The sequence below is a fragment of the Pelmatolapia mariae genome, linkage group LG6 (genome assembly GCF_036321145.2).
Source record: "Pelmatolapia mariae isolate MD_Pm_ZW linkage group LG6, Pm_UMD_F_2, whole genome shotgun sequence".
NCBI lineage: Eukaryota > Metazoa > Chordata > Actinopteri > Cichliformes > Cichlidae > Pelmatolapia > Pelmatolapia mariae.
In genome coordinates this window covers 24,859,749-24,887,120 of record NC_086232.1, presented here as the reverse complement: position 1 = coordinate 24,887,120, position 27,372 = coordinate 24,859,749, and the positions used below count along the sequence as shown (strand labels likewise).

Here is a 27,372-nt window from a genome sequence, read left to right as displayed (position 1 = left end):
GTTTTCTACAGTCATTGGTTAAAATAGTCCATGAAGGCCTCGCGCTTGTTATTAACCACAGTTACGACAGCTTCTGAATGCAACACGCAGGAAACTCGTGACGCAGAACGTCGCTCCGCCCGCAGCAGCAGGCAGTGGTGCTAACATCTTCAGCGCTGTCTTCACTTTTTTAGCCAGAAAAAGTTACTGAAGGAGCGCGTTGATCTCCTATGAGCATAGACACTGAGCTGGATAGACTGTTGACTCTGGCCAAGAAGAGAAATGGAGAACGGTACGTCCTCAACCGGTGACGCCCAGCTGGACCAGTCTATCCGGCAGTGGCTGCAGTACGACAAGGTGAGCTGACAGCTAGCGTGCTAGCTCATAGTGCTTCAGCTTTGCTGTAGTCATCAAACACATTCAGGGTTATCTTTGTACGAGAGATTTTATTTATTCTCGGGCGATTACGAAGATACATGAAGATTCCAGTTAGTAACTTTGTGAGTTTAGTGGTATCCTTGACTGGTCCGTTCATTTAAGCATGGATCAGTGAACTTTTTGTGATAGTGCTCAATTTAGATTTTCATTTAAAGTTGCAAAAATCTGCTATAGTAAGTTGATATAAGTTATATTAACTTGGGTTTTAATGGATCTGTATTTTCTGTTAAAGAAGTGTCAATTTCCCACGTATTACCCCAAATCAAGTATCTGCCAATGAATTACTAAATGCATTATTATTATGCCTAAACCAAGAAGCGCAAAGAAGAACTGGATTCTTCTTTCTCTGTGAGAATTAGATGATAGCCTGTTAATAGTCTGGATAAGCATAACAGAAAGTAGATCTGATCTGTCATTTGAAAGCAGAATCTCATGTATCTTAGATCTCGGCTTATAAAACACTGTAAAGGAGGATGTCCAGTTTCTTTAGCATTGTTTTGTCTCAAATCACCACGGACTTTCTGCTTGACCATCACCAATTTGCTAGAAGATTTTATGGTCTAATATTTGGACATATATAATGATCAGTGTGAAATTTCAGCTTCATATGTCGTGTACTTTTCAAGATGTATAGTTTTGAAAATTATCTCTTGATTCATTTCCACCATATTTATTTTCACATTGCAAAATCTGAGGCCATGTTTGAGCATGAATCAGAAACTATTAAAGATAAAAGCCTGAAGTTTTTGACATTCTCACCTTAAAATGAACCAGGATGAGATGGATCAAAAATGTCTGATTATGACTGGTTAAAGAATAAATAAATAAACAAAGAAAGTAACCCGAATTATAAAGTCCAGCATTTGAACACATAGTAATAATTGGAAAAGAAAACACACTGCAAAAAAGACAACTTTCTGAATGGGACATAGATGTATTTTACAAAAATACCAAATAAAACTTTGTCAACATGAAAAAAATGCTGTTTATGTTCAACTTTAATCTGGATGGAGCAAATATGACAAGTTTTACTACAAAAGCAAAAATATAAGTAGGTCTTCTAATCCAAATAAAGCAAAATTCAGGAGTTTAATGTAAATTAAATTCTAATAATTTCACAGCAATCATTATATATGCCCAAATTTTAAACCATAAACATTTCAGGGACGTCAGATGTGGACGAACAGAAAATATTGTAGAAATTTGTTGTTTTCAGATGAAAATGACCCTTAAGCATTTTAGCTAGAACCCGTCATAATTCAAACTCTTTTTTTTCTTAAATAATCTTTGTCAACTATTTTACATCCAACCAACAAATCAAGTCAAAGAAGCCCTTGTTCACACAAAAGAAGAAGTTGTTCTCCGGGTTGCGTAACCCGTGACCACTCCACGAACACTGACCTGCCCTCCCCTACTAAATTAGTTTGAAGCCATTTTACTTCCAAGAACACGAGAGCTAAATTAAAGTCATCATAGACCCCTTTTGACATTTTACCCTACAGAATTAATACTGATCTGCAAGGTTTTAACAATTACAGGTAGTTTTTCTCTACTTCTCCTCCTGTCTTACGTGTAAAATTACACCAGTTGTGGATTTCATGGTAAACTGAACTGACCCTACTTTATGAAGCCAGTCATCTGCTTGTGAGTGACCAGTGGTGTTCCCCAGGGCTCTGCTCTTAGACTTCTCTTATCTTACATAGAGAAGTTTCCACTTGGGTTACGTATCCACAAACATTCATCACTGCAGGTTTGCTTTCTTCAAAACCAGAAGTCAACTTATGCTTGTACTCAAGCGTCTGAGTCTTTTTCATTTTAATGATTATAAATCCATAACCCTCTGTTTGGTCCCCAAACGTTTGTCCAAATTTTGCAGGAGACTCTTCCTCCTCCTGTCTGCAAGCATCAGTTATTCCTAATATTATATTTATTTTTAATAGCCACATCATTATTTTTATAAATACTACAAAATAACAGAATTATTTAGTGAAAAATAATTTGAAATTATAAATAAACAGAATATGACTCAGATTATATAATGAAACACAGTCAGCTGCTGGTTATACCTTCTGGTATGTTGGTCATTACTACCTTTACTGAAACAGAACCAGTCACATGGTCTTAACATGCTTACAACACAAATGTATAACCAAACTAACCCGGCTACTACCCGACTATCAGACCTACACAAACACAGTCATTCTTGGCCTTAAAGACATATGGGATGTCACAAATTAGGTCACACTGGAAAAAGACCCCAGATTCATTAGTCTTGAGATAATTGTGTTACAGCGGCTTCCTCAGGGGTCCACGTGGTCAGAAGTGCCGTCCTGTCTGGACGTTCTCGTAGTAATTCCTAAGTAGACTGATTCTTACCCTCTAAACTTTCCTGTTGTCTATAGAAGCTGTTGTGTTGGGTTTTTGTTAGAGTGAATTGTTAAATGTTTGTCATTTTTATGCTTACCATCCATTTCTACATTGTAAAGCAATTCCACAGTCCCCCTCCCCAGATTCTTGAGTTTTTGGGTGAGGGGCTGTAGGTTTGATTACAGACACATCCTATCTGGAAGGTCTGTTTGATGTAAGCTTCCTGCCCAGCAGGAGGTCTCTCTCACACACACACACACACACACACACACACACACAGAGTGCCTCGTCTTTGTAACCAAGGGGGGTTAAGAGGGGAGGTACGTGTTGTAAACTATTGTGTGAACTGTAACAGTTTGTCAATAAATAGCTGCGAGGGAAGCTGCTCTTGGAAGGACTTTGGGCTGGAGACAGGTTAGGAGCGTGAGCTCCAAGAGCTGGTTCTTGACCAAAGGCCTCCCTTGCGCAAGTAATCGATCGAACGCTGTTGCCTTGTTTTCTTTCATGATAAATAAGTCTCTAGAACTAGTGGGGTTTGTGGGAACAGACCCAACAGTTTTTTTTTTAATGCTAACTTTATCATCAAGTGACAACACTGTAGACAAGATTTTAAATCTTTAATTGTGTTCATTTATTTATTTATTAATTTGTGGATAATAAAAAATTTCTCTTCCCCAGAACCCCAAAACGAAATCCATGGTGCAGGATATGGTGAAAGAGGGAAACATGGAAGCTCTGAAGAAGTGTTTCTCCTCCAGGATGGAGTTTGGCACAGCAGGTCTGAGGGCAGCCATGGGGCCTGGCATATCCTGTATGAATGACCTCACTATTATTCAGACCACACAGGTGGGTCAATACTGCAGCTCAATACGTTTTAAGTCGCATGCAAAGTTGAATGTTTCCGTTTTTGATTTTTAGTCTTTGTTTTGTGAAGAAGTTGAGGAGTGCTAAGTATTTTATTGTCACCCAAAACCCCCCAAAATCTGTTTCACACTTTATTTTATAGCTGAATTTAAGATCGTATAGATTGCTTTATAGCCCTTCATAGTTTATTCCTGAATTGCTGCCTGCGTGTGAGCCAGAGCTTGCCCTTAGGGCTTTTCTGGCTCTAGAATAATGGAGATTGCTCTTTTTGCACTAAAGATCTGACACTGCAGGATCGTGAAACTATATACAAAAGCAGTCCTTCAAATCACTGATTTGTATAAAAGCTAGCTCATAGTTTTATGATGATTGCTTTTATGCATATTGTTCTGAATATATATCCAACTTCATGTTTTGTAATTATTATTTTGTGATTTTTATCTGATTCATTGTTATAATCTGGGTTAAAACCCATCAATCTTTGAATAATTTGTGCCTTTTTTTGTGCGAGTTGCTGTGTATATATATTTATTTAAAGTTATAATCAACCATTCTCAAGAACTTTCTCTTGTATCTTCCAATCCTTTCCTCCCTGACAGGGTTTCTGTTGCTACCTGGAGCAGAGTATTGGGAACCTCAAAGAGCGAGGGGTGGTGATTGGGTACGACGCTCGCGCCCACCCTCCCAGCGGGGGCAGCAGCAAGCGTTTCGCCAGCTTGGCTGCGGCTGTATTCATCAGCCGAGGAGTCCCTGTCCACCTCTTCTCTGACATCACCCCCACGCCCTTTGTGGTAATCACTTGGTTTCCTGTGCTTTCATCACTTGGGGTTTTTTTGGATGTTGCAACACGTATTCAAAACAGTCAAAAAAATTAAAGCAAATTTTAATGCTTGTGGTTATGTTACAAGTGAGCAGGTCAAAAACGAGAGTGTGTGTAACGAGAGTGTGAATTGGAATGTGTTACAAAAAAGAAACTGGCTTCAACACTGTTTGGTCCCAGTTTGATCATTTAATTTTCACATTTGTGAAAGGTGCTTTACTCTTATTTTGTTAATAATTTTGCTAGTGAGGTGTATGACAGTGGGGCAGATGCTTCAGGGCAAATTCCAATTAAAAAAAACAAAAAAAACTCACTTTCCTTCAGTGTACAGTGCAGCATGTTGCATAACACATGTAGCAGTCATCAGATTATGTTCAGTTTGAAGGAAGAGGATCTGTGATTAGCAATTTAGTCTTTAGACAGCAATACCACTTACTTAAGTCTTATTTGTATTTCCAGGTGATTATTCAATATATCTATTTATCCACTTATTTTATTCAGTTTTTGCTCAATTTTCCTGTTGCATTACTTATTTTCCTTGTGTAATAGTGAGAACAGCACGCAATATTTATCTTGTTTTTATATAGCACTTTCCAAAGCCAAGCCATAAAGTGCTAGTCCAACACGTGAAAAAAATAAAATACATAGAACAACAGGTTTCAACAAGTGATTTTAAAAAGCCAGCAGATAAAAATAACTTTTAAGAGAAGATTTTAAAGACTGCCTACCTCAGATGTTCAGTCAGGGAATTCTGTATGGCTTAAGAAACAAGCATAAAATGTTTCAATCACTTCTAAAGCTATGAAGTCGTCAGTGAAGAGCTGCAAAGGCTGCTGTAATGCACCCTCTCCTTCAGCTACGTGTTAGAAGCCTAGCAGCTGCATTTTCATTTAATAGTAGCCTGTTTATGTTACGCTGGTGTAAGTAGTCAACTCTGGAAGAAATAAAAGCAGGACCTTGTTAAGTCATGCTGAGATAGGAGTGAGTGGATTTTAGGTGTCTATCTAAGCTGTATGAAACAGGACTCCATGAAATTTTAGACACTGTGAATCAAAAGATGTCAGATTCAAAGATTAGCCCTGGGTATGAGCCTACTTACAGACCAGAGGAAAGATCCACAATCATTCAGCTTTAGTGAAAATGTAGACCATATCTCTGCAGGATTTGCCCAAAGGCCAGCATGCAAACACACAACAGTGGTTTAGACCCGTTCTCAGTAGGGATTCATCGATAAATCAACCAAATATTAGTATTAGCCAATATCTGCCTTTTTCTACTGATGTCAGCCCCTCAGCTTAAAAATGTCATTTGCTGATGGCAGTGATATTTATCAATCTGTGAATGTCACATCAGGTTCATGCTACTGATGTTTTTCCATTATAACACTTTTATAAGCATAGCCCCAGAATTTCATAAAAGTGTATTCCTCATTCTCACTTTTTCATCCTGATTTTATCTTTCACTGCAGTTTTGTGGGAAAGAAAATCTTTGTGTAGCACGGTTTTGGTGTGAGTCTTCAGACAAAAAGGAAAATGAGGGAAAATGTCATTGAGCTGCTCAAATTCACCTGATGTTCTCCCAAAGTAATTAAAAAAAATTAGATTGACATTTTCCTTAAGTGCACCTTGTTCACGAGTAATTACGTCCATGGTGGCGTTATAGCAGAAAACATTTTAACCATTTGGCTCTCAGTAGAAATGAATCCATTCCCTCATAATAACCAACTATAACATTGTTTTATTAGTAACATTTTCAAATAGGCTTTCTTTGTATTTCTTAACTCTTTTTTTCTTTTTTTTTTTTGCTTCTGCATGGTGTTCTTAAAATATTTATCATATATGAGGTACTATTGTCTTTCCCTCATTCTCATTGTAGCCTTTCACAGTTTCCCACCTGGGTCTGTGTGCCGGTATCATGGTGACGGCCTCTCACAACCCCAAACAAGACAATGGCTACAAGGTAAGACCTCATCATTGCCTTGTCTTTCTTCCTTAAATGCATCAATAGCTTACTGATAGTTTTATTAATAATCTCTGCTAATTTAAAAATTACAAAGTTCCAATTTCATTTCTTTCCCATAAATTTCTGACATATTTTGTAGGGGTGCAACGATACACAAAATTCACAGTTCGGTTCGGTTCGATACTTTGGTGTCACGGTTCGATATTTTTTCGATACAAAAAAATGTTCATGCTTTTTTAATTTGTCATTTATTAAAACTATAAATATGTATTTTAACTCAAAAGTACAGTTTTTAAATTTAATGTTGCTGAAACAACAAAGTAATAAAAAAAAAATAAATCTATCTGATCGAGAAATCACTCATCTTTGGAAAAGAGAGTTTATTACAGAGAAATGGCTCTTTCCAAAATAAAAGCTATACTATACGCTTCTTCTGGGGTATACTCTCAGCAGCATATTAAACATATCAGGTCCCCATAAGGAGAATCATGTGCTAACGGCTGTCTAAATGACACGGGTAAAGTCTGTAGCATGCGTGCTTGTTGTTTTTGTCTGCTTCCACTTGTCTTTGCACTATCAAATCAAATCAAAATCAAATCACTTTTATTGTCACATCACATGCGCAGGTACACTGGTACAGTACATGTGAGTGAAATTCTTGTGTGCGAGCTTCACAAGCAACAGAGTTGTGCAAAATACAATAACGTAAAACAAGCAAAATATAAAAATGGCTAATCTAAAAAGTAATAAATATATGTACAATATGTAAAGGTATATACATTACTGAATGTAATGTATATACGAATGAATGTAACAATGCACTAGGATGATGTCAGCGTAAATGTGCAGTCATATTCGTTGTGTTCCCACTAGTGCTGTCAGTGTTAATCTGAAATGACGTTAACGCCACAACACGGCAAATCTCCGTTAACGAGCTACCGCGGATCGCCCCGTGCGTGGGGCTGGACGGCGTCAACACGTTAACGAGCAAACTGCACTAACGCACTAGTTCCCACCCATGTAATTGAGCATTGCGTGGCACATCCGACATACTGTTTTACTTTTGTCCATGACGCGCTTACCTTCAGGGTCATACTTCACATGAAGACCAAAATAGTTCCAAAGGCCAGATCTGAATGAGGGTGGGGGAGGTTCAAGTTGCCATGCTGCAACGAGCTTAGCTTCTGTCTTGCTAGCTTGCACTGTGCTCAGTGGATCTGCGCTCGACCGTGCAGCCTAGGCGGAGTAGTCGAACGCAGATCCACTGAGCTCTCAACACAGACAGCATCGTCAGAAGAAAAGTTGATAAAATAAATTAAAAATTTTGTATTGTTCGATACATATGCGTACCGAACCGAAAGCACTGTATCGAACGGTTCAATATCGATACGAGTATCGTTGCACCCCTAATATTTTGTTTTTTCTGGTTTTGTCCTAGGTGTACTGGGAGAACGGTGCCCAGATTGTGACTCCTCATGACAAAGGTATATCTAAAGCAATTGTAGAAAACCTGGAGCCTTGGCCTGAGTCGTGGAACACGGAGGAGGCTCTGAAGAGCACTTTGCTCAAAGACCCCTATCAGGATATTAACACAGAATACTTCAAAGCCATCCAGAAACACTGCCATCACAGGTGCTGCATAGATACACAACTTGCTGAGCAGCATGTACCATTTAAAACGTGCTAGCGATTCTACTGTGTAATGTTTTAAATGCATAAGCTGCCATGTAGGCCGTACAAGTACAAGCACATAATGCTTCGAGGTAGAAATGAGTAATGAAGTAGAAACCTGTGAATATTCATAAATCATGTTTTGACTTTTTTTGCAGGGAAATAAACAAGAAGTCAGAGGTGAAAATTGTGCATACATCTGTGCACGGTGTTGGTCACACGTTCGTCCAGTCAGCATTCAAGGCTTTTGATCTTCGTCCTCCGTACGCAGTGGAGGAACAGAAGGATCCAGACCCCGAATTTCCCACCGTTAAATATCCTAATCCTGAAGAGGGAGAGGGAGTCCTGGTGCGTAGTCAACATTTGTCACACCCAATCATATGTACAGTTGTGTCCGTAGGTTTTTGGACAGTGGCACAGTTTTAATGTTCACAATCATGGTGGATTTTAAATCAGATCATCAAGATGTGATTGAAGTACAGACGGGGAGTCTCAATTCAAGGGTTTTTACAAAAGTATCGCATTACTGTTTAGGAATTAGAGTATAGCCCTGTACACTTAAGAGTTCATCCTGCGCCTGTTTCTCTTTGTTTGACAATGACACACCTTCCTCTTTGAGAGTATTCTTAACATTTTGTGAAGTTGTTTTTCTTAACAAAGGAAATAATATTGTAATCATGCACTTATTTTTCTTGTATTGAGATTTCCAGTGAACAGAAACCAAAATGGAAGTTTAACCCTCGAAAGTAACTCCAGATCTTTTTTCTGCCTCTATTTGTCATAGACTAAAGGAGAAGGCCTCACCTAGCAATGAAACTGCTTGCCAGTAACGTGTCTATGTCTAAAAATGGCCGTAATTTCTAAACAGTTAATACAATACATTTGTTAAATTCCTTAAATTAAAGGTGAAAACACTTCAATCATATTTGGATTCTTTAATTCAAATCTTCTGTGGTGGTGTACAGAGGCAAAACTACAACAAATGTTTCACTGGTCTAAAACATATACAGCTGACTGTAGTAGATGACTGGTTTTGGTTAATTGTGTAACAAGTGATTGGTTGTTTTTGCAGACATTGTCATTTGCACTGGCAGAGAAGGAGGGGGCCTCTGTGGTGCTGGCGAATGACCCTGATGCAGATCGACTGGCCATTGCTGAGAAGCAGGAGAGGTGTGTTTGTGTGCATATACAGCTTTAATAGAGTTTGACACAGACTCATTGGGCAGGTTTATTAGGGTTGAATGAATAAAAATTATGGTGACCCACACATTTTAGAGCTACTCAGGACCTGCAGCTGCTCAGTTCTGGGTCTTCTTTGTCATTGTTTTACATGATGATGATTTCATCTTTTCATTTGGTGAATGATCAGACCACTCTGCACCCAGACTCTTGTAATAAATGCAGTGTGTAGTTTGGCATCATTTTGCTGAAATATGCAAGGCCTTCCCTGGAAAAGATGTCTAGATAAGAGCATGTGCTGCTCTAAAACCTGTATATACCTTTTAGCATTGATCATGCCTTTTCAGATGTGCAAGGCGCCAATTCACAGCTGCAGCCTTTTGAACTGACTGCTGATAACATGCCGGATGGTCCCTTTCCTCTTTAGGCTAGAAAACAAAATGTCCATTTTTTTTTCCAGAAATAATTTAAAACTTCTATTAATCTGACCGTGGAACAGCCTTTCTGGATCATCTTCATATGTAGCTTCTTCTGATTAAGCTTTGACCTGAATTTGTGTAGATGGCGACGTGAGCTATTTTTAATGTAACAGTTTAAACATTACATATTACAGAATGCTTTGATGATCACAGATTGATGACCCTCTGCATAAGGTATGTTAGCTTGCCTTCACTTCCATAACCTATGTCTGTGTCTGTGTTAGTGGACAGTGGCGTGTGTTCAGTGGTAATGAGCTGGGAGCATTGCTTGGCTGGTGGATATTTCGCTGCTGGAGGGAGCAAAACTCCGACGCTGCTGCTGTGAAAAACCTCTACATGCTGTCGAGCACCGTCTCATCCAAAATACTGCGCGCCATTGCCCTGAAGGAGGGCTTCCACTTTGAGGTAACAAAGTTGTTTTTAAAATAAGATCAGATCAGTTAAATTTCCCCATGCATCAAAAGATTCTGTAAGATGGGCCTAACTGGAGAGGAGTGCTTGTATGGAGTTCCTGCTAGTAATCATATTTAAGAGAAACTGAGATAAAAAAAAATGTGCTATGAGACTATTTAACAATACTGTTTTAGGTTTCACCACCGCACGTGTTTCATATTGAATGTTTCAAACCATTCTCCGTGGTTACTGTTAACCAAATTTCTTACATAATGTTTGGACAGGAAACACTAACAGGGTTCAAGTGGATGGGTAACAGAGCCAGAGACCTTTTGGACCAGGACAAGACCGTGCTGTTTGCCTTTGAAGAGGCCATAGGTATTATCACACGCAGCACACACACAAATGACTGTTTTCAAACTGAGACCAGTCCTGATTCATGCTTTGTGGCTAATGCACACAATGATCTCCACAGTGTCACAAGCGGAGTTAATTTTAACTGCCTAAAAGTATTCAAGTAACATAAATTTGTGTGGGATCAGTTGATGACAACAACATTTTTCTGTTTGAGTTTTTTGGAGCTCACAAGATCTAAACTAAAGTTTAAACTCAACCTAAATCTAAACTAAACCTTTCAAAAACTTGCTTGAGGATTAAAAAAATAGCCTTAAAGTGATGGCAGTAATGAAACTGAAATGTATAGTTACTTTGCTTATGAATAACCTGTTGGTGAACTAAACTAGATATATAAAGTGCACAGTGACATGGAAAAGTAAAGTTACACCATGTTGGATATTTCTACTATGAACGGTTTGTGCGAGAGGTGTGTGAGCTGATCGCTGAAAGACATGAAGTTAATTTTTAACTTCTTTTGGGCCTTTCAGCTTCAGAGTCCTTTATCCACAAACTTCTTCTGCTGTGGCAGCTGTCAGCAGCCATGGCTTCTCTAAACAGCTACCTGTGTCTATGAAAGTAAAGAAAGCTGGTTCCTCATCTCATAGTTTAATCAAGAAGTGGCAGTTAACAGGAACAGAGGAGGTTAAGTTGAGATCTGTAAGACCAAAAAAGGAAGAATTGCTTGTAGGTTTGCTAAGAAGACCAAGGACAACCCCTATTTAACTGCAAAAGACCTTCAGAATGAGTCACCAGCAGTGCACTGAGAACTAAACAAATATGACCTTTATGGAAGTGGCTGAGCTTTTTGGCTGTAGTTGTTTCCACTTGCAAAGCTGAAAGTATTTCAGTGGGAGAGGGAACAATAGATCCAGTTTAATATCAGCGAATAATTCTGGAAGCAAAGGTCACACCATTTCATCTCTGACAATAAAAGTATCACAAACTCACCTCAGACTTCACAGTGGACTAATTCAAGAGGTGCAAGCTGATGCAGAGCTCTCACAGTCCCCTGAACTAAACACCACTGAAAACTGTGACCAAGGGTTGCATCATTACTGTGAATAGAAATGCTTCACGTTCTTTGTGCCGTCCTGAAGTATACTTGCATTCACTGATACTGAAATATTTCTCTGGAAAAAAAACAGTTTCGCTTTACAAGTGAATCTAATCACACAAAGTTGCGCAATCTTGGTAATTTGGTTAATGAAAATATGAGTCATCAAAATTAAACATGTAAAAACATCAGATTCATGTGACTGTGATCTCAGTCTTGATTATTAAAAGGTTTGAGCCGTGCTGACAGTCAAACACAAAGGCTGAGTTAAAAATAAAAGTTGTTTGGGGTTAATACGATTGTTAGTAAGTCCAACACACACATGCAACATAACAGCATAGTTTCCAGCATTCCTATATAATAAGATTATGATACTATAATTGGAATCTCATGCCTTTGGATACACTGCTACTAAAAGAAGTGGCAGCTGACTACAGCAGCTGGAGGTTTATATAGTCTAAGAGTGAACTCTGTGTGTGCGTTGCAGGGTATATGTGTAGTCCCTCTGTATTGGACAAGGATGGAGTGAGCGCTGCAGCCATAGCAGGAGAGATGATTTCCTTCCTGGCGACTAAAAAAATCAGTCTTTCTCAGCAGCTCACTACAATCTATGAAGAGTAAGATGCACACACTTGCATACAGTTCACCTTGAACTTTGAATAACCTAAAACTGCAGGCTCTAGCTCTGTCTTTGATTATTTCTTATCATCAGGTATGGCTACCACATCAGCAAGAACTCTTACTTTATCTGCCATGACCAGGAAGTGATCCGCAGTCTGTTTGAGCGTCTGCGCAACTATGGTGGCGCGAAAGACTCGTATCCCACCGAGTGTGGTCGTTTTGCCATCGACGCTGTGCGAGACCTGACCACCGGCTACGATAGTAACCAACCCGATAAAAAAGCTGTAAGGGCACAAACTTCACACCTGTAGTTCATACACTGAGAGCATAACAAACCTCTTAATTACACATAATTGTGTAAGAGTTTTCTTTTAAAACAGTTGTTAGTTTTAAACTGCAGAAGTTTTGTGTTTTTAATTTTGCTCGTCTTTCCAGTTTTATTTATTTCAATGTGTCTCTCCCTCTGTCCATCTAACACTTCTTCCTCTCCTCTCTCAGGTTCTTCCCACGTCTAGCTCCAGTCAGATGATCACCTTTACCTTCTCTAATGGGGGTGTGGCCACCATGAGGACCAGCGGCACAGAACCAAAAATCAAATACTACACTGAACTCTGTGCTCCTCCTGGTAACAGGTAGGTTACTTTAGAGGCAAAGCTAGTATAAGCATACTATAGAACTATTAAATTTTTCTACAGCCTGCAGAATGGCTTTATACATCTTCTTTTGTCTGATATCAGCCCAAAAACTTTTTTTTTTGTAGGAATAAATAGCTGCTTTATTTTCTCTGAAAATAAAGAAAATCCACAGTTTGAAATGTCATAACTGAACAGTGCAACTCTAGTAATCCCTCATAAATGTCAACTTTTTTTTTTTGTCTCTAACAGTGATGTGCCGCACCTGAAGAAGGAACTGGATGACTTGGTTGATGCCATCATTGAAAACTTTTTCGAGCCAGATAAGAATAAGTTGCAGCCAAAGCCACAGTAGCGCAGATGGGTCTATAACAACAAGCAGGACAAGCTGTGCTTAATATCTCTGACCAGCATGCCACATGTTGTCTGAATTCTCCAGACGAGATTCTTTTTAATTCTGGCTTTACATCAATTCATAAACATGTTAGTGACAAGTTAACCATGTGGCTCTTTTACAATTTGGAGAAATCATGTTGTTGTTGATGATAATTAGTCATTTTAAAATGATCTCAAGGGTCATGTGTTGTTATATTTTCAGTAGTCAAAATGTTTCACAGCTTCATGTTTTTGTTTTTTAAAATTCAGTTTACCTCAATGCCGGAGATCTTAAAGCGCACATGTCCAACCATCTTACACCCACAGCCATTCCTGTTTTGACACTATTATGCTTTCTGTATTTCCTGTTTTGATGACATGCATTCCACAGTGTGCTTCAGCATCATTTGCTTTGCTGCTAATGTCAAGAATTAGAGGAGAGTGTAAATGAGAACATTAAAAGTTTATAGCGCCATCAAGTGGAGACACCGACTCCTCGTTTCTTCATACTGTATAATAAAATGTTAGAAGTCAACAAAAAAACCACAAAAAAACCTCTTTGTTTTTTTTTGTTTTTTTTTTTTTTAACTTATTTTCAGTTTAAATTCATTTGATGGAGTACAAATAATGTGCGTGTTTCCGGTATTCTTCATGCTGAAAAGTACAACTTTACTAAATACAGATTTCAGACGGTACATGTGGAGGTAAACGTGAAGTAACAAAAAAACACACACAAAAAACGAGGGGACACACTATCGATCTGTTTGGTGAGTTCCACGACGCGCACAGTTGTCGCCCCTGCATCCTTCGCCAGCGCGCACACTCAGCATGCACTTGTCATGCCCCATCTGAGTACAGAGGCGAGGAGGGAGGTAGGATTTGGTCTGTCATCTATATTTAACTCGAGCTGAAGACGGCTCGAGCTGTGTAAAGGGCTCTCTCTCGTTCCTCTGTCTGTAGGCAGTTACTCTTACACTATAAGATTTCTCTCGGTGGTGGTTCTGCCGCTAGCCACGACAGACAGGAGTGACCGGGACAGGTAAGGAAGGAGGAGAAGATGAAAATGTTAAACTGATTAAAACGGGACGTTGTGCGCGTTGGGAATCTCGGGGTAAACAATATTTGTGCGCGATTTGCTCCCAGCACAACCCCCGTGCGTAAAAATAAACGGCTACGTGCGTAAAATGACCAAAACCCCGTTACGATCCGTTGTTTGCCGCCCGCTCCTTGTATAAAAAAAATAGAGCTTTCACTTCCGCGTGATGCTCTCGAGCAGCATACAGATCTTGAACGTAGCACCGCTGATGAAGTTAACGATTTATTTATATTAAGGCAGGTATGAAAACGTTTGACTTTTGCTTTTTCGGGACTTTAACGTGATCGTTTTGGTTAAACGGACAATGTATCTTCACTTAACCTTGTACTTGTGTCCTAGTATTAAGGTTCTGACGTTGTTGTGTAATTTCTCACGGATTATAAATGAAAAACGTAATTTGCAAACACAGGTGAGCGGTTATGTAGAGCTGTAGGATTAGCTGGAAGCGAGGGGTCCCTTTCCCCTCTGTGACAACTAACCGGTCAAATATGATATTTGAAGGATTACCATCATTTGTTTGTGTGTCCTTGAGAATGTACCACTGAGTCCCACACACACACACAAATCAGGTGATTCATAGTGTCCTGGGGAAACTGGCCTCATTCTACACTAAAAGCAAAGTCGAGCAAACATCAGGCTACAAGATTAAGTTCTAATTTGCAAAGTAAATGTTTGTGTAGCACATTTGTGTTCATTTGAAATCTCATAAGATCAAGCTAGATTGCAAATGCCTGCGGCTGTCCTTTCAGCTGTTTACTGGCTCTGATCTCTAACTGATATTTTGTAGGTGAAGTGGAGGCAAGCAGCTGCCTCAGGTCACAGACATCATGGAGGGTCTCTACTTTGAAGTGAAGCCAAGAAGGAGTGAAGCTCTTAGACCAGGGAGCTCTGACAAACCCCGTCATAATCTAACTCCAAACCACCGCTCATGTCCTTCACTTTCACATCTGAACTCTGCCACGCAGTGTCTTCAGAAGCTCGGGAGGGAGAGGACTGCATCATGGGGGGCAAAGATGGAGGTGGAAGGAGAGGAGGACGAAGTACGATACAAACTGACCATGATTGGTTTTCGGAAAGTCCACCATCTGACCACCATGGCTATGCTACCCTGGGTGGTGGCTGAAATCAGCAGGTCCCAGCCCAGTGAGAGGGAGCAAGGTGGTGGGGTGCAAGCTGGGGGGTCTGGAGGTAGACAGCTGGGTCCTACTTCACGCAGTCAGACAGTTTTTCTGTGTGTGTCAGCATCAAGGGTACGATGTGTGTCCACGCTGGGAGAGAGCCTTGTATGGGACCCTCTGACACACACAGTTCTGTTTGAATGTCTTCCTCACCATGTGACCAAGCTAATTCACAACAGCCAGGAGCCCAGTAGCTTTGCCTGCCTGGTGAGAGGCACACCGACTTGTGCCTGCTATGTCTTCCAGTGCCAGTACAGAACTAAGGTATGTATAAGTGTGTGTGCATGTGTTCTTGGATTTAATTACTTCAATCAACAATCGGGTAGAGCGCTTGAGGCTGTAGAAATAAGCTACACATGTATGCAAAGTTACAAAACAAAACATATTTCACAATATATCACAGAACAGCTTCAGAGCTATGGTAAATAAATGCACATGAGCCAAATTAGAAGTCCAAAAAAGTCAAAGGGAGTTCTCTCACAACAAGCAACAGCATATGTCAACCACAAACCACAAACATATCAACACAAGCTCAGCTAGTAAAAGTATGTGGAGAAACAGCATGTCAGATAATCTAGAGCACCAAGGTACAGATGAGAATGACACGAGAACTGGGGATCACCAGCCCTGTGACGACCTCTTCCTTATGTTTGCACAAATGACAAAAAGCTGCCTGAGCATTCGGTGTGACCGCATCAGTATTTATTATGACAGCCCACAGAGAGAAACTGGATCTGGCTTTGGCTCGCTTGCGGCCCACATGCTCTGTGCTTTTATTCCATTCAGCAACACGAGCAAACACAGACGTGCATTTGATCCACTAACAGTGACACACTGAGGACCAACACACCCCTGACCTCTAGTCCTCTTACCTTTCCTCCACATGACATGCATGGCCAAAAGCCTGTGTGTGTTCACAGTGAAGTTGCAGCTGGTGTTAGATCAGGCCCGAGACATTCAATAGCATGCCATGCCCAACATGCCAGAGACTTAAAAGAGTTGGCCAGATTAGGAAGATGGAGACAATGAAGGGTACTCGATGTGAAACGTGATGAGTCAGAGAAGTCTAAATACAAAATGTCACATGTGCACCGCAAGAGAAATACCTGCACGCTTCAGTTATGCCTACAGCCATCATTTACTGTGTGAGTGTACATCTGTCTTAAATGCACACATGAAAATGAGCAGTTCTTCAGCATTTGCACAGCGGCTGCAGACATGCCTGGATACGCCTGTCTGTTTTGTTGATCAAGAGAAAATGAGCATACTTTACATGAAGCGTGCAGGATGTGAAACAACGTTACCATAGAGATCACTTCCTGTCGCACAGATCCTGTTATGATGTTATGTTTGCAGCAGAGTGAGCGCTTGTTGTTTTCGTTACCTTTTCGAACATGTGACCATGATGATGTCAGGCTGACCACCTGTTGCTCAGGCTTCTCTCGCAGTTACATACATTCTAATTATAAGTGGCATCTCTACGCAGTGCTGCGGGGCTTTAAATAGTGAGATAGTACAGTCTTTTCCTTAGTGTTTTAAATGTTGTGAAATAAGTTTTTATTAACCAGAATAAAAGTGCATACTTTACAGCAAGATGGGAATCTAGAATGAACCCTCACCACCAAAAGCACAAAAATCATCAGATTTTGAGTCAAATTAATTTTACATAACCTTACATCACAGACTTCACCCTGCCTCTCGCCCTATGACAGCTGGGATAGTTGGGCAGGAATGAGACAAGATAAGTTTCTAAATCTTGTGGAGGATCCAGATCATCTGGAACAAGGCACAGACAGCCAGGGGAAGAGAGAGGCATCAGGACAGATGAATGTCAGCACACTGAAAATAGGGCAGAGGAGAGGAAATGGGGAGAATACAGGAGAGGGAGCTTTGAGGACATCAATTAATCTAATCTCATCTAAATTAGGTGCAATACATTTAATGGGAATGAGACCTGGATTCATAAGCCTCAGCACAAATCCTGATATTCTGATTCCAGAGGAATTGACCGGCTTTGGATAAGAGCATCCAGCCTTGTGTTTTCTTTTCAACTGTGAGGATAGACAGGAGCTGGATATGCTGTGGAAATAACAAAGTAAATGTGTTAAAAGATTTGAGAAAATCAGACAGGTATGAGAGAGGCATGCCCAGTCACAAACTGTGTTTCATCCAAAGCATCTCACAGTCTGATGGTGGAAGACGGAGCTGGAAAAAAGTATCTCTGCATCAGGCATGGATCGACTCAGAAATGACACAGTTGTCAAGAGTCTCTGTTCAACCTGCTGTCTGAGCTGTGTCAGCCACACACACAAACACACACACACAATATCGCTCTTTGCTTCTGTGGTTATTGTCACTTTCAAGTGGTGAAGGTGAGAGTGCAGTAACAGCAGTTTCACACAATTTGACACATTTCTCAAATGGGGCATTTCAGTTTGGACTGTTGTGATATGAAATGTGCACCTGAACATGCCAGATCAGGGTTGGTTCATGGCTTTCTGGCTTTCTTTATGAGAACCATGCCAAGTTAAACTTTTGAATCAGAAAAAATATCTGTATTTTTTTCTTTAAGCACATATTCAGAGTCAGAGAAAACAGGAGTTCCTGTTCACTGCAGGGGACAAAGAATGTACCACCGTGAAGGATTTGTTCTTGTTGCTGCATTAGTGGTTCCTCTTGGCTGGTTACACGGTTATAATTTAACTGCCTCCGGACAGGAAATGCAGCTCTCTGCTCCATGCTGTGCCATGTCATACTGTTATCGCAAAAGAAGCTATTATATTGTATCTCCAGATCTGCAACTGAAAAACTGTAGAGTTGCTTAACAGTGCAGTTGAATATACACATCCACTTTTTTAGACCAATAATGTTATAGACATTTAAGGTAAGTGTGTTTTTAGATGGTTGTCATTACTATTTCAGGAGTAACACTCTGTTACAGATGCCACTGTGCTTTGCAGTTTCCCTTGTGTGTTTTGTAAATGTGCGTGCATGTTTGCAGGGACATGGGACCTTTTTGTGGTTAAAAATGACACATTATAGGAAAAAGAACCACCACCACTAAATTTAGGTACATCAGCAAGAAACATAAACTTCCTATTCTCTATCAGGGGAGAGAAATGATCTCAGGAGGTCGGTGGGGCTTCCCCTTTCTGCTGAACTAGTAAAAAAGAAAGTAACCACTGGGTGTCACCACAGAGGTGTCTAAAAATCAGTGTTTCGGTGTGAAAATCTGTTTGCGTGACTTTGTATTTGTTGCTGTGCTTTTGGGTGATTTCAGCTGTAATTTTACGTTTTACAAGCCAGCTTCTCTTCACTGTAACTGGTGTCCCTGTGCAATCTGTGATTCATCTGGCGAGTCGAGAGCAGAGATGAAGGTTTGTTTTGTTTGTCAGGTTTAATTTGTTTCTTGTATCTTGGTTGAGAGATGAAGCACAGGGAGATATTATTACATTTTGTTGCAGCTCCAGATCACTTGCATCAAAATGACTAAATAAGACTTTGGAGGAGAATGTGCTCTCTGAGTGCCTTTGTGTTCATTAGCAAAGTTACTAAACCTATTTTTCCTTTAACGTATGGTAGTTACTAAAGAATAGATACTACAGTGCTATACTGTTTTTATTGGCATCTACTAATTGAGGAGTTACACCATTGCACTCACAATATTTTATTTCTTGCTTCGTTGGTAATAAAAAGGTAGCATTCACGAACACCAAGTGTTTGTTTTAATCACTAATAGGCTACCATTTGTAATACTGAACAGTAATTTGTGAGAGACTTTGCTGAATAAAATGCATTGCTTTCTTTGGATATAAATTGATGACTAAGCTATGCATAATAAATAGACAAATAAGATTTTCATTACACAGCTTCCCATTTTATCTCATTTTTATGGAACCGTTATTTTTGCAATTTCAGAAGAATAATTTTAATCCACATTTACCAATTCAGGTTTATTAGATATCAACAGTGAATGGTTATCTGGGAAAAATGCTATTGCACTTTAATTAATCAGTGCTTAAAATAGCTAATAAATATTTATAGGGAGGTTTTCATAACTACTTTTTATTGAATCCTATAACTGTAGTATTGTACAAGCCGTCCACTTTTCTAGGCATGTGCTGTGAAAAGTAACTAGTTTAAAATGCAGTGTGGTGCTCTAGCAAACTTCAGTATCGTCTACACGTTGGTTGTTCGGCGTGACAAAACTGTGTCAAATGTTGACTTTGACGTTAATATTGACCGGCCCTTCAAATTTACCTGTAAAATGGGCCCGCCGGTGGACCCATGGTCAATAAAGGGTTAATGAAGACTTGAAACTTTTGCGCCACAAGTGTGCTTTTCATCCCAAATTCTCCTTCAGTGGCACTCCCCAAAGGCTGTGCATTCCTGGGTGGAAATGTTGTTTATATATAACGTCATGCCGACGAAAATAACAGATCTGCATTCTTCTAACGGTAATGGGAAATCCACCCTAATTTCTGCCGCCGAAACTTTGACTGCTCCGGGACAGGAACTGTGTCCATTTTCTCAATACGCGGAGGAGGATTTGGCTACGACAAATCAGACGCAGTCAGTGGTGGAGTGAAACGGAAGTTACCCTATTTGCTTTCAAAATAAAATAGAAATCTCGTTTAAAGAGTAAGGGATATACATGTTGAGCGCTGGAACTGTTTTATTGCGAAAGTGTGTACCGGAAGCTGAATGGTCTTACGCTTGCGAACCTAACGGCGAACGAACAGCAGGATCCACCTCGGCTTCAGGGAGAAAAATCAACTTTCCAATGAAATGATATTGAAGCGCTTCGCGCTGGCAGGGACGAGTTACGGAGAAGTAACAATTCAGATTTAGTTTTTGTCAAGTCTATGGCGGATGGGATGAAAGCGCGATTCCAGCGATTCAGCCTGTTCAACAACAAACAAGAGCCGAGAGATGTGAGTGGAGTTTGAAGGCGTTGTTTTACTTTGTGTGTCATGCTAAAGTGGACAGTTAGCTAACGTTAAGTAAGCTTTTACATTAGCTAAATTTTCGCAACCTGTTGTTAGCTTTCGTCTGTGGTGGCCTTAGCCTTTTAAAACGACTCCAGCAGAATAGTTGTTACATGTCTAGTAATGCTTTGTGTAGCAGTTAATGTGTTTAACACCAAATAATTTCGCTACAACCTTGATGTACAGGCTCGTCTTTATTCCAAATGTGCTTGGCATTGTAGTGACTACTGTACTTCATCCTGTCAACTGGATGCTACCGGTCAGTTCATTGTGACCCTACCATTGGTTCGGGTGTAAAATGTTAGCTTTGGGTGGTCATTCAGGCTTATGCAGTTCACAGAAGTTTGATTGAAGCTGGAAAGTGTAATGTGTATTTACAATAGATAAATATGTCTACATTTGAAACTTCCTCTAAAGTTGTCAGATCAAAATTTCCCCTCTACTATGGTTCTTTCATGCGTGTGAGGCCATCTATAGATGTGTTTGTGAGTGAAAATAAGTTGGGTTTGAGTGTCACATGCACTGTCAGTAATGTATTTACTTTATTCCCTGCAGAGTGCCAAGAATTAAGGCATGAACACATCACCTTTTACTCTTCAGAAATGTGATGGGGCTTTTGGCACTTTTTTCCTTCTAATTTACATAATGGGTCTAATAAATAATTTGTAAGTGAATCGTCATTCTCCTTACAAGTTTAGAGAAAGATCACTGTGGGGGAACGTCGCTCTTCCCGTCCTCACTCACAGTATTGTTCAGCATGGTTCTTATAACTGTGCTTAAGCACTCCAGTAATAAAACAGGGTTTTTCCTTTCCTAGATGGTGTCAGAGCTTCTGCTTCTGTAAATTGTAGGTTACTAATTGTCAGACCCTTTAAAGAGCCGAGTACATGAAAATCCAGTCTGCTTAGCTGCTGCCAATGTAGGTGTATGTGAGCGTGTGAGTGACTCATGGCGATATCACCTCCAGATCCATTGTGCTCCTGCCAGTGCTGTAGTCCTGGAACAGGAGGCACGTCTTGTATGGCATATTAGTCATAAAGTCTGTCATGAGCTATTACGTCGGCAGTCTGTCTCTGTTGAAACTGCTTAGCTTCATGCAAGCTCAAAAGCTCATACTGAAGTGAGGCTCAACCTTTGTGCTGTAAAATATCAGGGACATTTTACAGAACCTTTGTCACAGCAGCCTTTTTTTGCATGTTATGGTAGGTTGTGGGATCTGTTGGTCTCAGGATCTTGTGTCTGCTTTTTGCTGATGATGTGGTTCTGTTTGCTTCATTGAGCCGTGACGTTCCGTTTGTACTGTGGCATTTGCAGGCAAGTGTTAAAAAGCTGAGATGAGAATTAGCACCCCCAAGTCTGGGGTCATTGTTCTCAGCTAGAAAAGGGTGGAGTGCCCACTTCAGGTTGGGAATCAGTTTCTGCCTCAAGTGGAGGAGTATAAATGCGTTGTCACTTTACTAGTTGATTGATATTCCCATGCCTTCGGGAGTGACTGAAAGAGTAAGATCATGCATACAAGCGGTGGAAATGAGCTTCCTCCGAAGAGTGTTTCGGCTCAACCTTAGAGGTAGGGCGAGGAGCTATCATTCGGGAAAGGCATCGAAAATGTCCAGTTGAGGTAACGCATCTGATCAGGATTTCTCCTGGGTGCCTCCACGGTGAGGTGCTTCCAGCATATCCTATGGGGAGGAGGTCTCAAGGCACACTGGAAAGATTCATCTCTCAGCTGGGTTGAGGACAGGGGAGAGGGAGCTCAGACTGCTGTCCCTGTTACTGATCACATGAATTAAAGCTCTGAACCAAAGCAGAAAATAACAGCTGTGTTTTACCTAGTACTTCATGTCAAAATAGCTGGTGGGAAAAAGGTTGATTTTGATATCAGTAGAAACGGGAATCTTTTACCATGATAGTAACTCATTATTTGTTGAGTTTTGATTAAAATTATTCTTCAGGTGGAACTGCTAACAAGTATTATCAGGTTAGTTTGAACCCAATTCTTTACAGAGCTTAAATTTAACCTTCTCTGGTAAAACAGCTGATTTCTGACTCAGCTTGGAAAGTACCGCACGCAGCCTTTTATTTTTTGACCAAATAAAAAAAAAAATCAGAAGTGATTGAAGTTAATGATTATCTAAACTGTCCAAGAGAGCCTTTAGAGTCCCCTTTTCCTTTTTGGCCACCTGCCTTTTCCTCCCTCATTTTATGCGACTTGGCTGTTCTTTTCATGTGACACACTCCATGCTCTGTAGCAAAAACAAGCTAGTAAACTGGAGGCACCTTCGAGTCTTTATATAAATAACATGTCCCTGTGGACTGTCAGACTGCTTTTTGCCTGTTTGTCTGGTAGTCTGTATCTAACCATGTCCATTCAGTGGCTGTTTGCCTCTTCAGTCACTCTGTCAGCCCTAACATTTCCACGCTACAGACATTCAGTCTTCTAAGATGAAAACATTGAAGGTGTCGGGGATCTTTACCGACTTAATTTATTCTCAGTCAAGAGTTCACTCTGCACTGCGTTTAAACAAGTCCTTACATTGTGGGCTTGTTGTTACAGTTGAATGAGCTCATTGTCAGGGGTTGTCTTTTGTGCTGAAGTAGTTTTTCAGTCTGTTGAAGTGATGTCAATATGTTGGAAGCTTGTGGTTAACCATTTTCAACCATATAAAATTGCCCTCTTTCTCGTTTGTTGTTTATACATTGAACTTTGAACTTGGCAGAGCTCCACGAGGCACAAGATTCAAGCACATGATCATGGGAAGCAGAGAAGTGGGACTGCCTCGTCATCTTTGTTGTTCATTTTCATGTGTCCTGCTGGTGCGTTAGTTGAATCATTCAACTTAAACGTCTGTTTAGGCTCAGTTTGTGAAATTATCAACAAAATGTTTTTTGGTTGTTTTTTTTTTCCCCCCTCCTCTCACCCCCAGTTATGGCAGATGGCTGCCCCTTCCGGAGTCTGATTCTACTGGAGGTTTCTTCCTGTTAAATGGGAGTTTTTTCTTTCCACTGTTGCCAAAGGAGGTCATCTGATTTTGTGGGTTTCCTTGGTTTTCGCTGTTTTATTGTAGGATCTTTACCATACAGTATAAAGAGTCTTGAGGCAACTGTTGTTGCAATTTGGTGCTATATAAATAAACCTGACTTGAAATCAAATTGAAATGATCTTTGTTTTAGAATACATATGTTTAGTTGGGTTAAAAATAGATACTTCCCTTTGGAGTATAATTAATTAATATAGTTATATACATTCATCATGGTTTTAAATTGCACCGCTGTGTTTTAGTTATCGGATTTTGGTGGTAAACCCTTTATCTTGGCAGCCCAGTGCTTTTTTTTTTCTTTTTAAATATAGATGTGGGTCACACTGCACTGGAGTTCCTCAAAGTTATAAATAGCCCAGGGGTCAGATAGTTCTGAAAGTCTAGCTATAAAAAATATTTAAAAAAGAACTTTTAACTGAAAAATATTTCCATATTTATAGATTTAAAAAAAAAAAAAGATTGTCAATGAGATTATTGTTTTAAGAGTTTCTTATAGGGGCCTCTTTGTGGAAAAAAAACCCACATTTTTACAATATTCCTCGGGAGCTTACCCACAATTTTGTCCTGGTTCATGTTATATTCTGATGTTTGAGGTTTATTTTCTCTTTCTAAAAAACACCAACAGGTTTGTTTTGTTTACTGTCCCGACCTGCAGCTTCTCTTTTGCTGTCGTTCTTGTGTAACTTCCTTCTTTTTTGAGGCCATTACTACAGTACTTCTTTTTAATTGTGGTATGGTGTCGGACATCAAACTTTTTCAGTGTTGTTCTTCTGTGAGAGGCCGAGTCTGTGGGTCACTGCCTGAGGCCGTCCAACTGCCTTCCTGTCTGAGATCGGCTTCATGTAAACGTTCCACTGTGAGAGATAATGTGTGCTGTGTGCCTTTAGCAAGGGCTGCACCCTCACAAGCAAAACTTCTGTCAGCTTTGCTTCAAACCTCCAAAACAGATGTGTTAGCATGCTACGAGAAGTATGAAAGAGGAAGGAAGCAGTAGAGGAGTACTCACTAAAAGGTTATATGAGAATAGATTAAAAAGCATGATGACATACAAATGAATTTGACTTTTCATTGACTAAATTTAAAGTGAGCTATATTTCTAGAAAGCTGTTTACTGGATTTCTGCATTAAACTTATAAAAACCATAAATATAGCTTTAGCTGTTTGTCTAAGAGTTCTGGGGTCATTCGCCAAATTACGCAAGAATCTCTGCTTCCTAGTCATGTGAAGTGCATTTTGCAAGGCAGTGACTACCTGATGTAGAAGAGGGCGATAACATCACCATGCCGGGCAGTTAAACAGGTTATCAATTACCAAATGCAGAGAAAATGAAACTCAGGTTGTGGGTAGAAATACAGTAAGATAAAGTCTTAACAAGGACAGTAAAGAAGTGGCTATTCAGTATCTTTTGTCACAGAGAGACACAAAATAAGTCAGAGGAGGGTGAGGAGAGCCATTGGCAAGGACTAAATGTATCTGTTGGTTGAAGTGTTTCAGAGTCGAGCAGTGAAAGCAGGAGGAAGAGGAAGGGGGGGTGTGCAAAGCAAAGAGAGTCTGTTGTTAGTGGACAGATAGCAGACTTCACTCTCATGCCAGAATGATTAAAAGCAAGTAGGCAGTAGAAAGCAGAGAGTGAGAAACATGGTGTCTAGATTCCTGTGTGAGTGAGTGACAGTCAAAGGAGGAAAGGAAGCTCTGTTTCAAGAGAGAGGAACACAAGATACTTAAAATGATATATAACAAGTATCTTTGAGTCTGAATAAGTAAAGGGACAAATACATTTTAAAAAGAAAGCATTTATTAATTGTGATGGATTGCTGCTGCAGTAACTAGGTTTGCAGTTGGTTGTAGTGTAATTTTGGGGTATTTTTTTCATTTCCCCTGCTGATTAAGTTATTTATTTGAGTGATTCAAGCAAAAATGGAGTTGAAAGAAATATAGTACTGTGCGTCGGTCTTGATTCAGCTCTCATCTCTATATTTTACTTCCAAAGACTCAGACTTTATTGCAGTTTTTATTGTGGCCTTGGCCAGTAGCTCTCCAGACTTTCTGAAGGTGTGTCAAAGTTTTTATTTGGACATTGGCTGCTTTTTTACTCATTTTCAGTCCGATTCATGTGCTGATCTCAGCGTGGTGTGCAGTCTGTCTTTAAAAAATTGAGGAAAATGGATAAGGGCAGGACAAAAGAAGAAGTGGCAATGCCTACAAAACTATATACAGCAGATGAAGAGTATCTGAAAGTCATGTCATTGAGATATAGGAGAGCAGCAGAAACCTGGCACAGGACCTGAGAGATGCATCATTCTCATCAGAAATGGTCTCAGAGGAATGGAGGCTGTCAAGAAGGCATTTTTAAGGAAGAGACACAGGGAGAAAAGCCTGAGGTATGCCAGATGACTCAAAAGCTGGACTGAAAATCAGTGGGAACAAGTTTTCTGGCGTCATGAATATAAATTTGAACATTTGGTTTGAATTGTTGCCGGTGTGTACTGAGGTGGTCAGAAGAGATGTACAACAGTGAGTATCTGTGGCTATCTGTAAAACACCATGTAGGCTCTGTAATGGTTTGGGGTTGCATTTCAGCCAGCAGTATTGAGGATCTTTTAAAAGTTAATCTTGAAATTAGTTATAGGATAAATTTGTCGCTCGTGTGTTTTTTTTTTTTTTTTTTTTTTGTTTTTTAGTGGGGGATTCGACTGGACCCAGTACTTAACTTGTATCTGTATGCCATATATTCAAGCAGAAGAAGTACGGTTGATGGTATTTAGCTGCATCTAGATGCAACTGGAGAGCAAAGAAAAAGTTGGAAATCTGGGAGTAAGAAGTAGCCAAGGATTGCAAGTCTGAACTCCTACCTTTACTTGTGTTTGGTGACAGGTTGGGGTGGGTACTGAAATAGTTTTGTTTTGGATCTTGTCAGTAATTACATTTCATAATCATTCTCTACAAAAAGTTGTTGTGCACTTGTCTTTTTAATTTAAACTCTCACCACTAAGACCAAAATGTTTTGTGTACTTGTGTGCTGCAGACACAAATCCGAAAGCTTAAACTGTTGGTGTGTCACCCAGGAATGTATTTGGTAATCCTGTAAGTGCTGCAGTGTCGTGCACAACCTTTAAAAGTGAAGTCCCAAAACTGAACAGTACTTGTGAACATACATGGTTATGTTCCAACCCTTCATACTGTTTTTATATCCTTGAAAAAAAGGAAAAGGAAAAGTCAACAAGTCAGAATACTTATTACACATTTGGCTGACGCACCTATCCAGAGCAGCTCCCAGGTGAGGACAGAGAGTTATGTGTTTGTTTTGCTAAAAGAGCGCACCTCATGCAGAGGCAAGACACGGCAGGACCTTGCTGGAAGTCTGTCTGTCAGACTGTAGCTGCTCAGGCATCTCTCACTAATGACATCACCAATGTGGCTCAACCGCTGCTTCTGCTTAGCTCATCTGCTTCCTCCTTTTTGTTCCTTGGTGTGGTACAATGATAGTGTGGTCCACAATAGGAGAAGGATGTATACTGTAGACAGCAAAAGGTTGTTTTCTGATTTGTATGGCGTTATCTTCTGTCCAGTGCTTGTTTGTAAATAGATTAAAACAAGGAAGTGGGACCAATTATCCGGAGAAAAGCCTCAGGCTATTTGAATTGATCTGTCTGGTCATGCATAGCTTGTATAACTAGAGCCAAGCAATAAAGTAAGACATTAATCAAAGTGTGTGCGAGAAAATAAAATAAGCCTTGCAAGAATCACAAAATACATTAAGCTACCTGAGTGGCTTAATGAGTTGTTTTGCCTGGATAACAGAATGTTCTCGATGTGTGAGTAATCAGGAAAAGGCTTTAAAT

The 27,372-nt window shown here is 40.0% G+C and overlaps 2 protein-coding genes across 4 annotated transcripts in view; both read left to right on the top strand.

Annotated features, from left to right (window-relative positions):
• Nucleotides 1-114: 114 nt before the first annotated feature.
• pgm2 (phosphoglucomutase 2) lies at nt 115-13,709 on the top strand. Its single transcript, XM_063476319.1, has 13 exons — nt 115-336; nt 3,463-3,630; nt 4,248-4,439; nt 6,344-6,427; nt 7,869-8,062; nt 8,260-8,449; nt 9,174-9,271; nt 9,984-10,164; nt 10,437-10,530; nt 12,090-12,219; nt 12,315-12,507; nt 12,722-12,855; nt 13,108-13,709. Exons 1-13 carry the CDS (start codon nt 262-264, stop codon nt 13,208-13,210), a joined length of 1,836 nt encoding a protein of 611 aa, XP_063332389.1. The 5' UTR covers nt 115-261; the 3' UTR covers nt 13,211-13,709.
• Nucleotides 13,710-14,226: 517 nt separating this feature from the next.
• The window catches only part of tbc1d1 (TBC1 (tre-2/USP6, BUB2, cdc16) domain family, member 1), a 48,123-nt gene continuing 34,977 nt past the window's right edge, over nt 14,227-27,372 (top strand). Inside the window, exons 1-2 of one of the 3 annotated variants that reach the window (XM_063476314.1) lie at nt 14,227-14,269; nt 15,114-15,768. In XM_063476314.1, coding sequence (XP_063332384.1) covers nt 15,154-15,768 — 615 coding nt within the window. In that variant the 5' untranslated portion in view covers nt 14,227-14,269; nt 15,114-15,153. Of the gene's footprint in view, nt 14,270-15,113; nt 15,769-20,234; nt 20,439-27,372 lie in introns of those variants that run through there. The other 2 variants (XM_063476315.1, XM_063476316.1) reach the window with 2 other exon arrangements.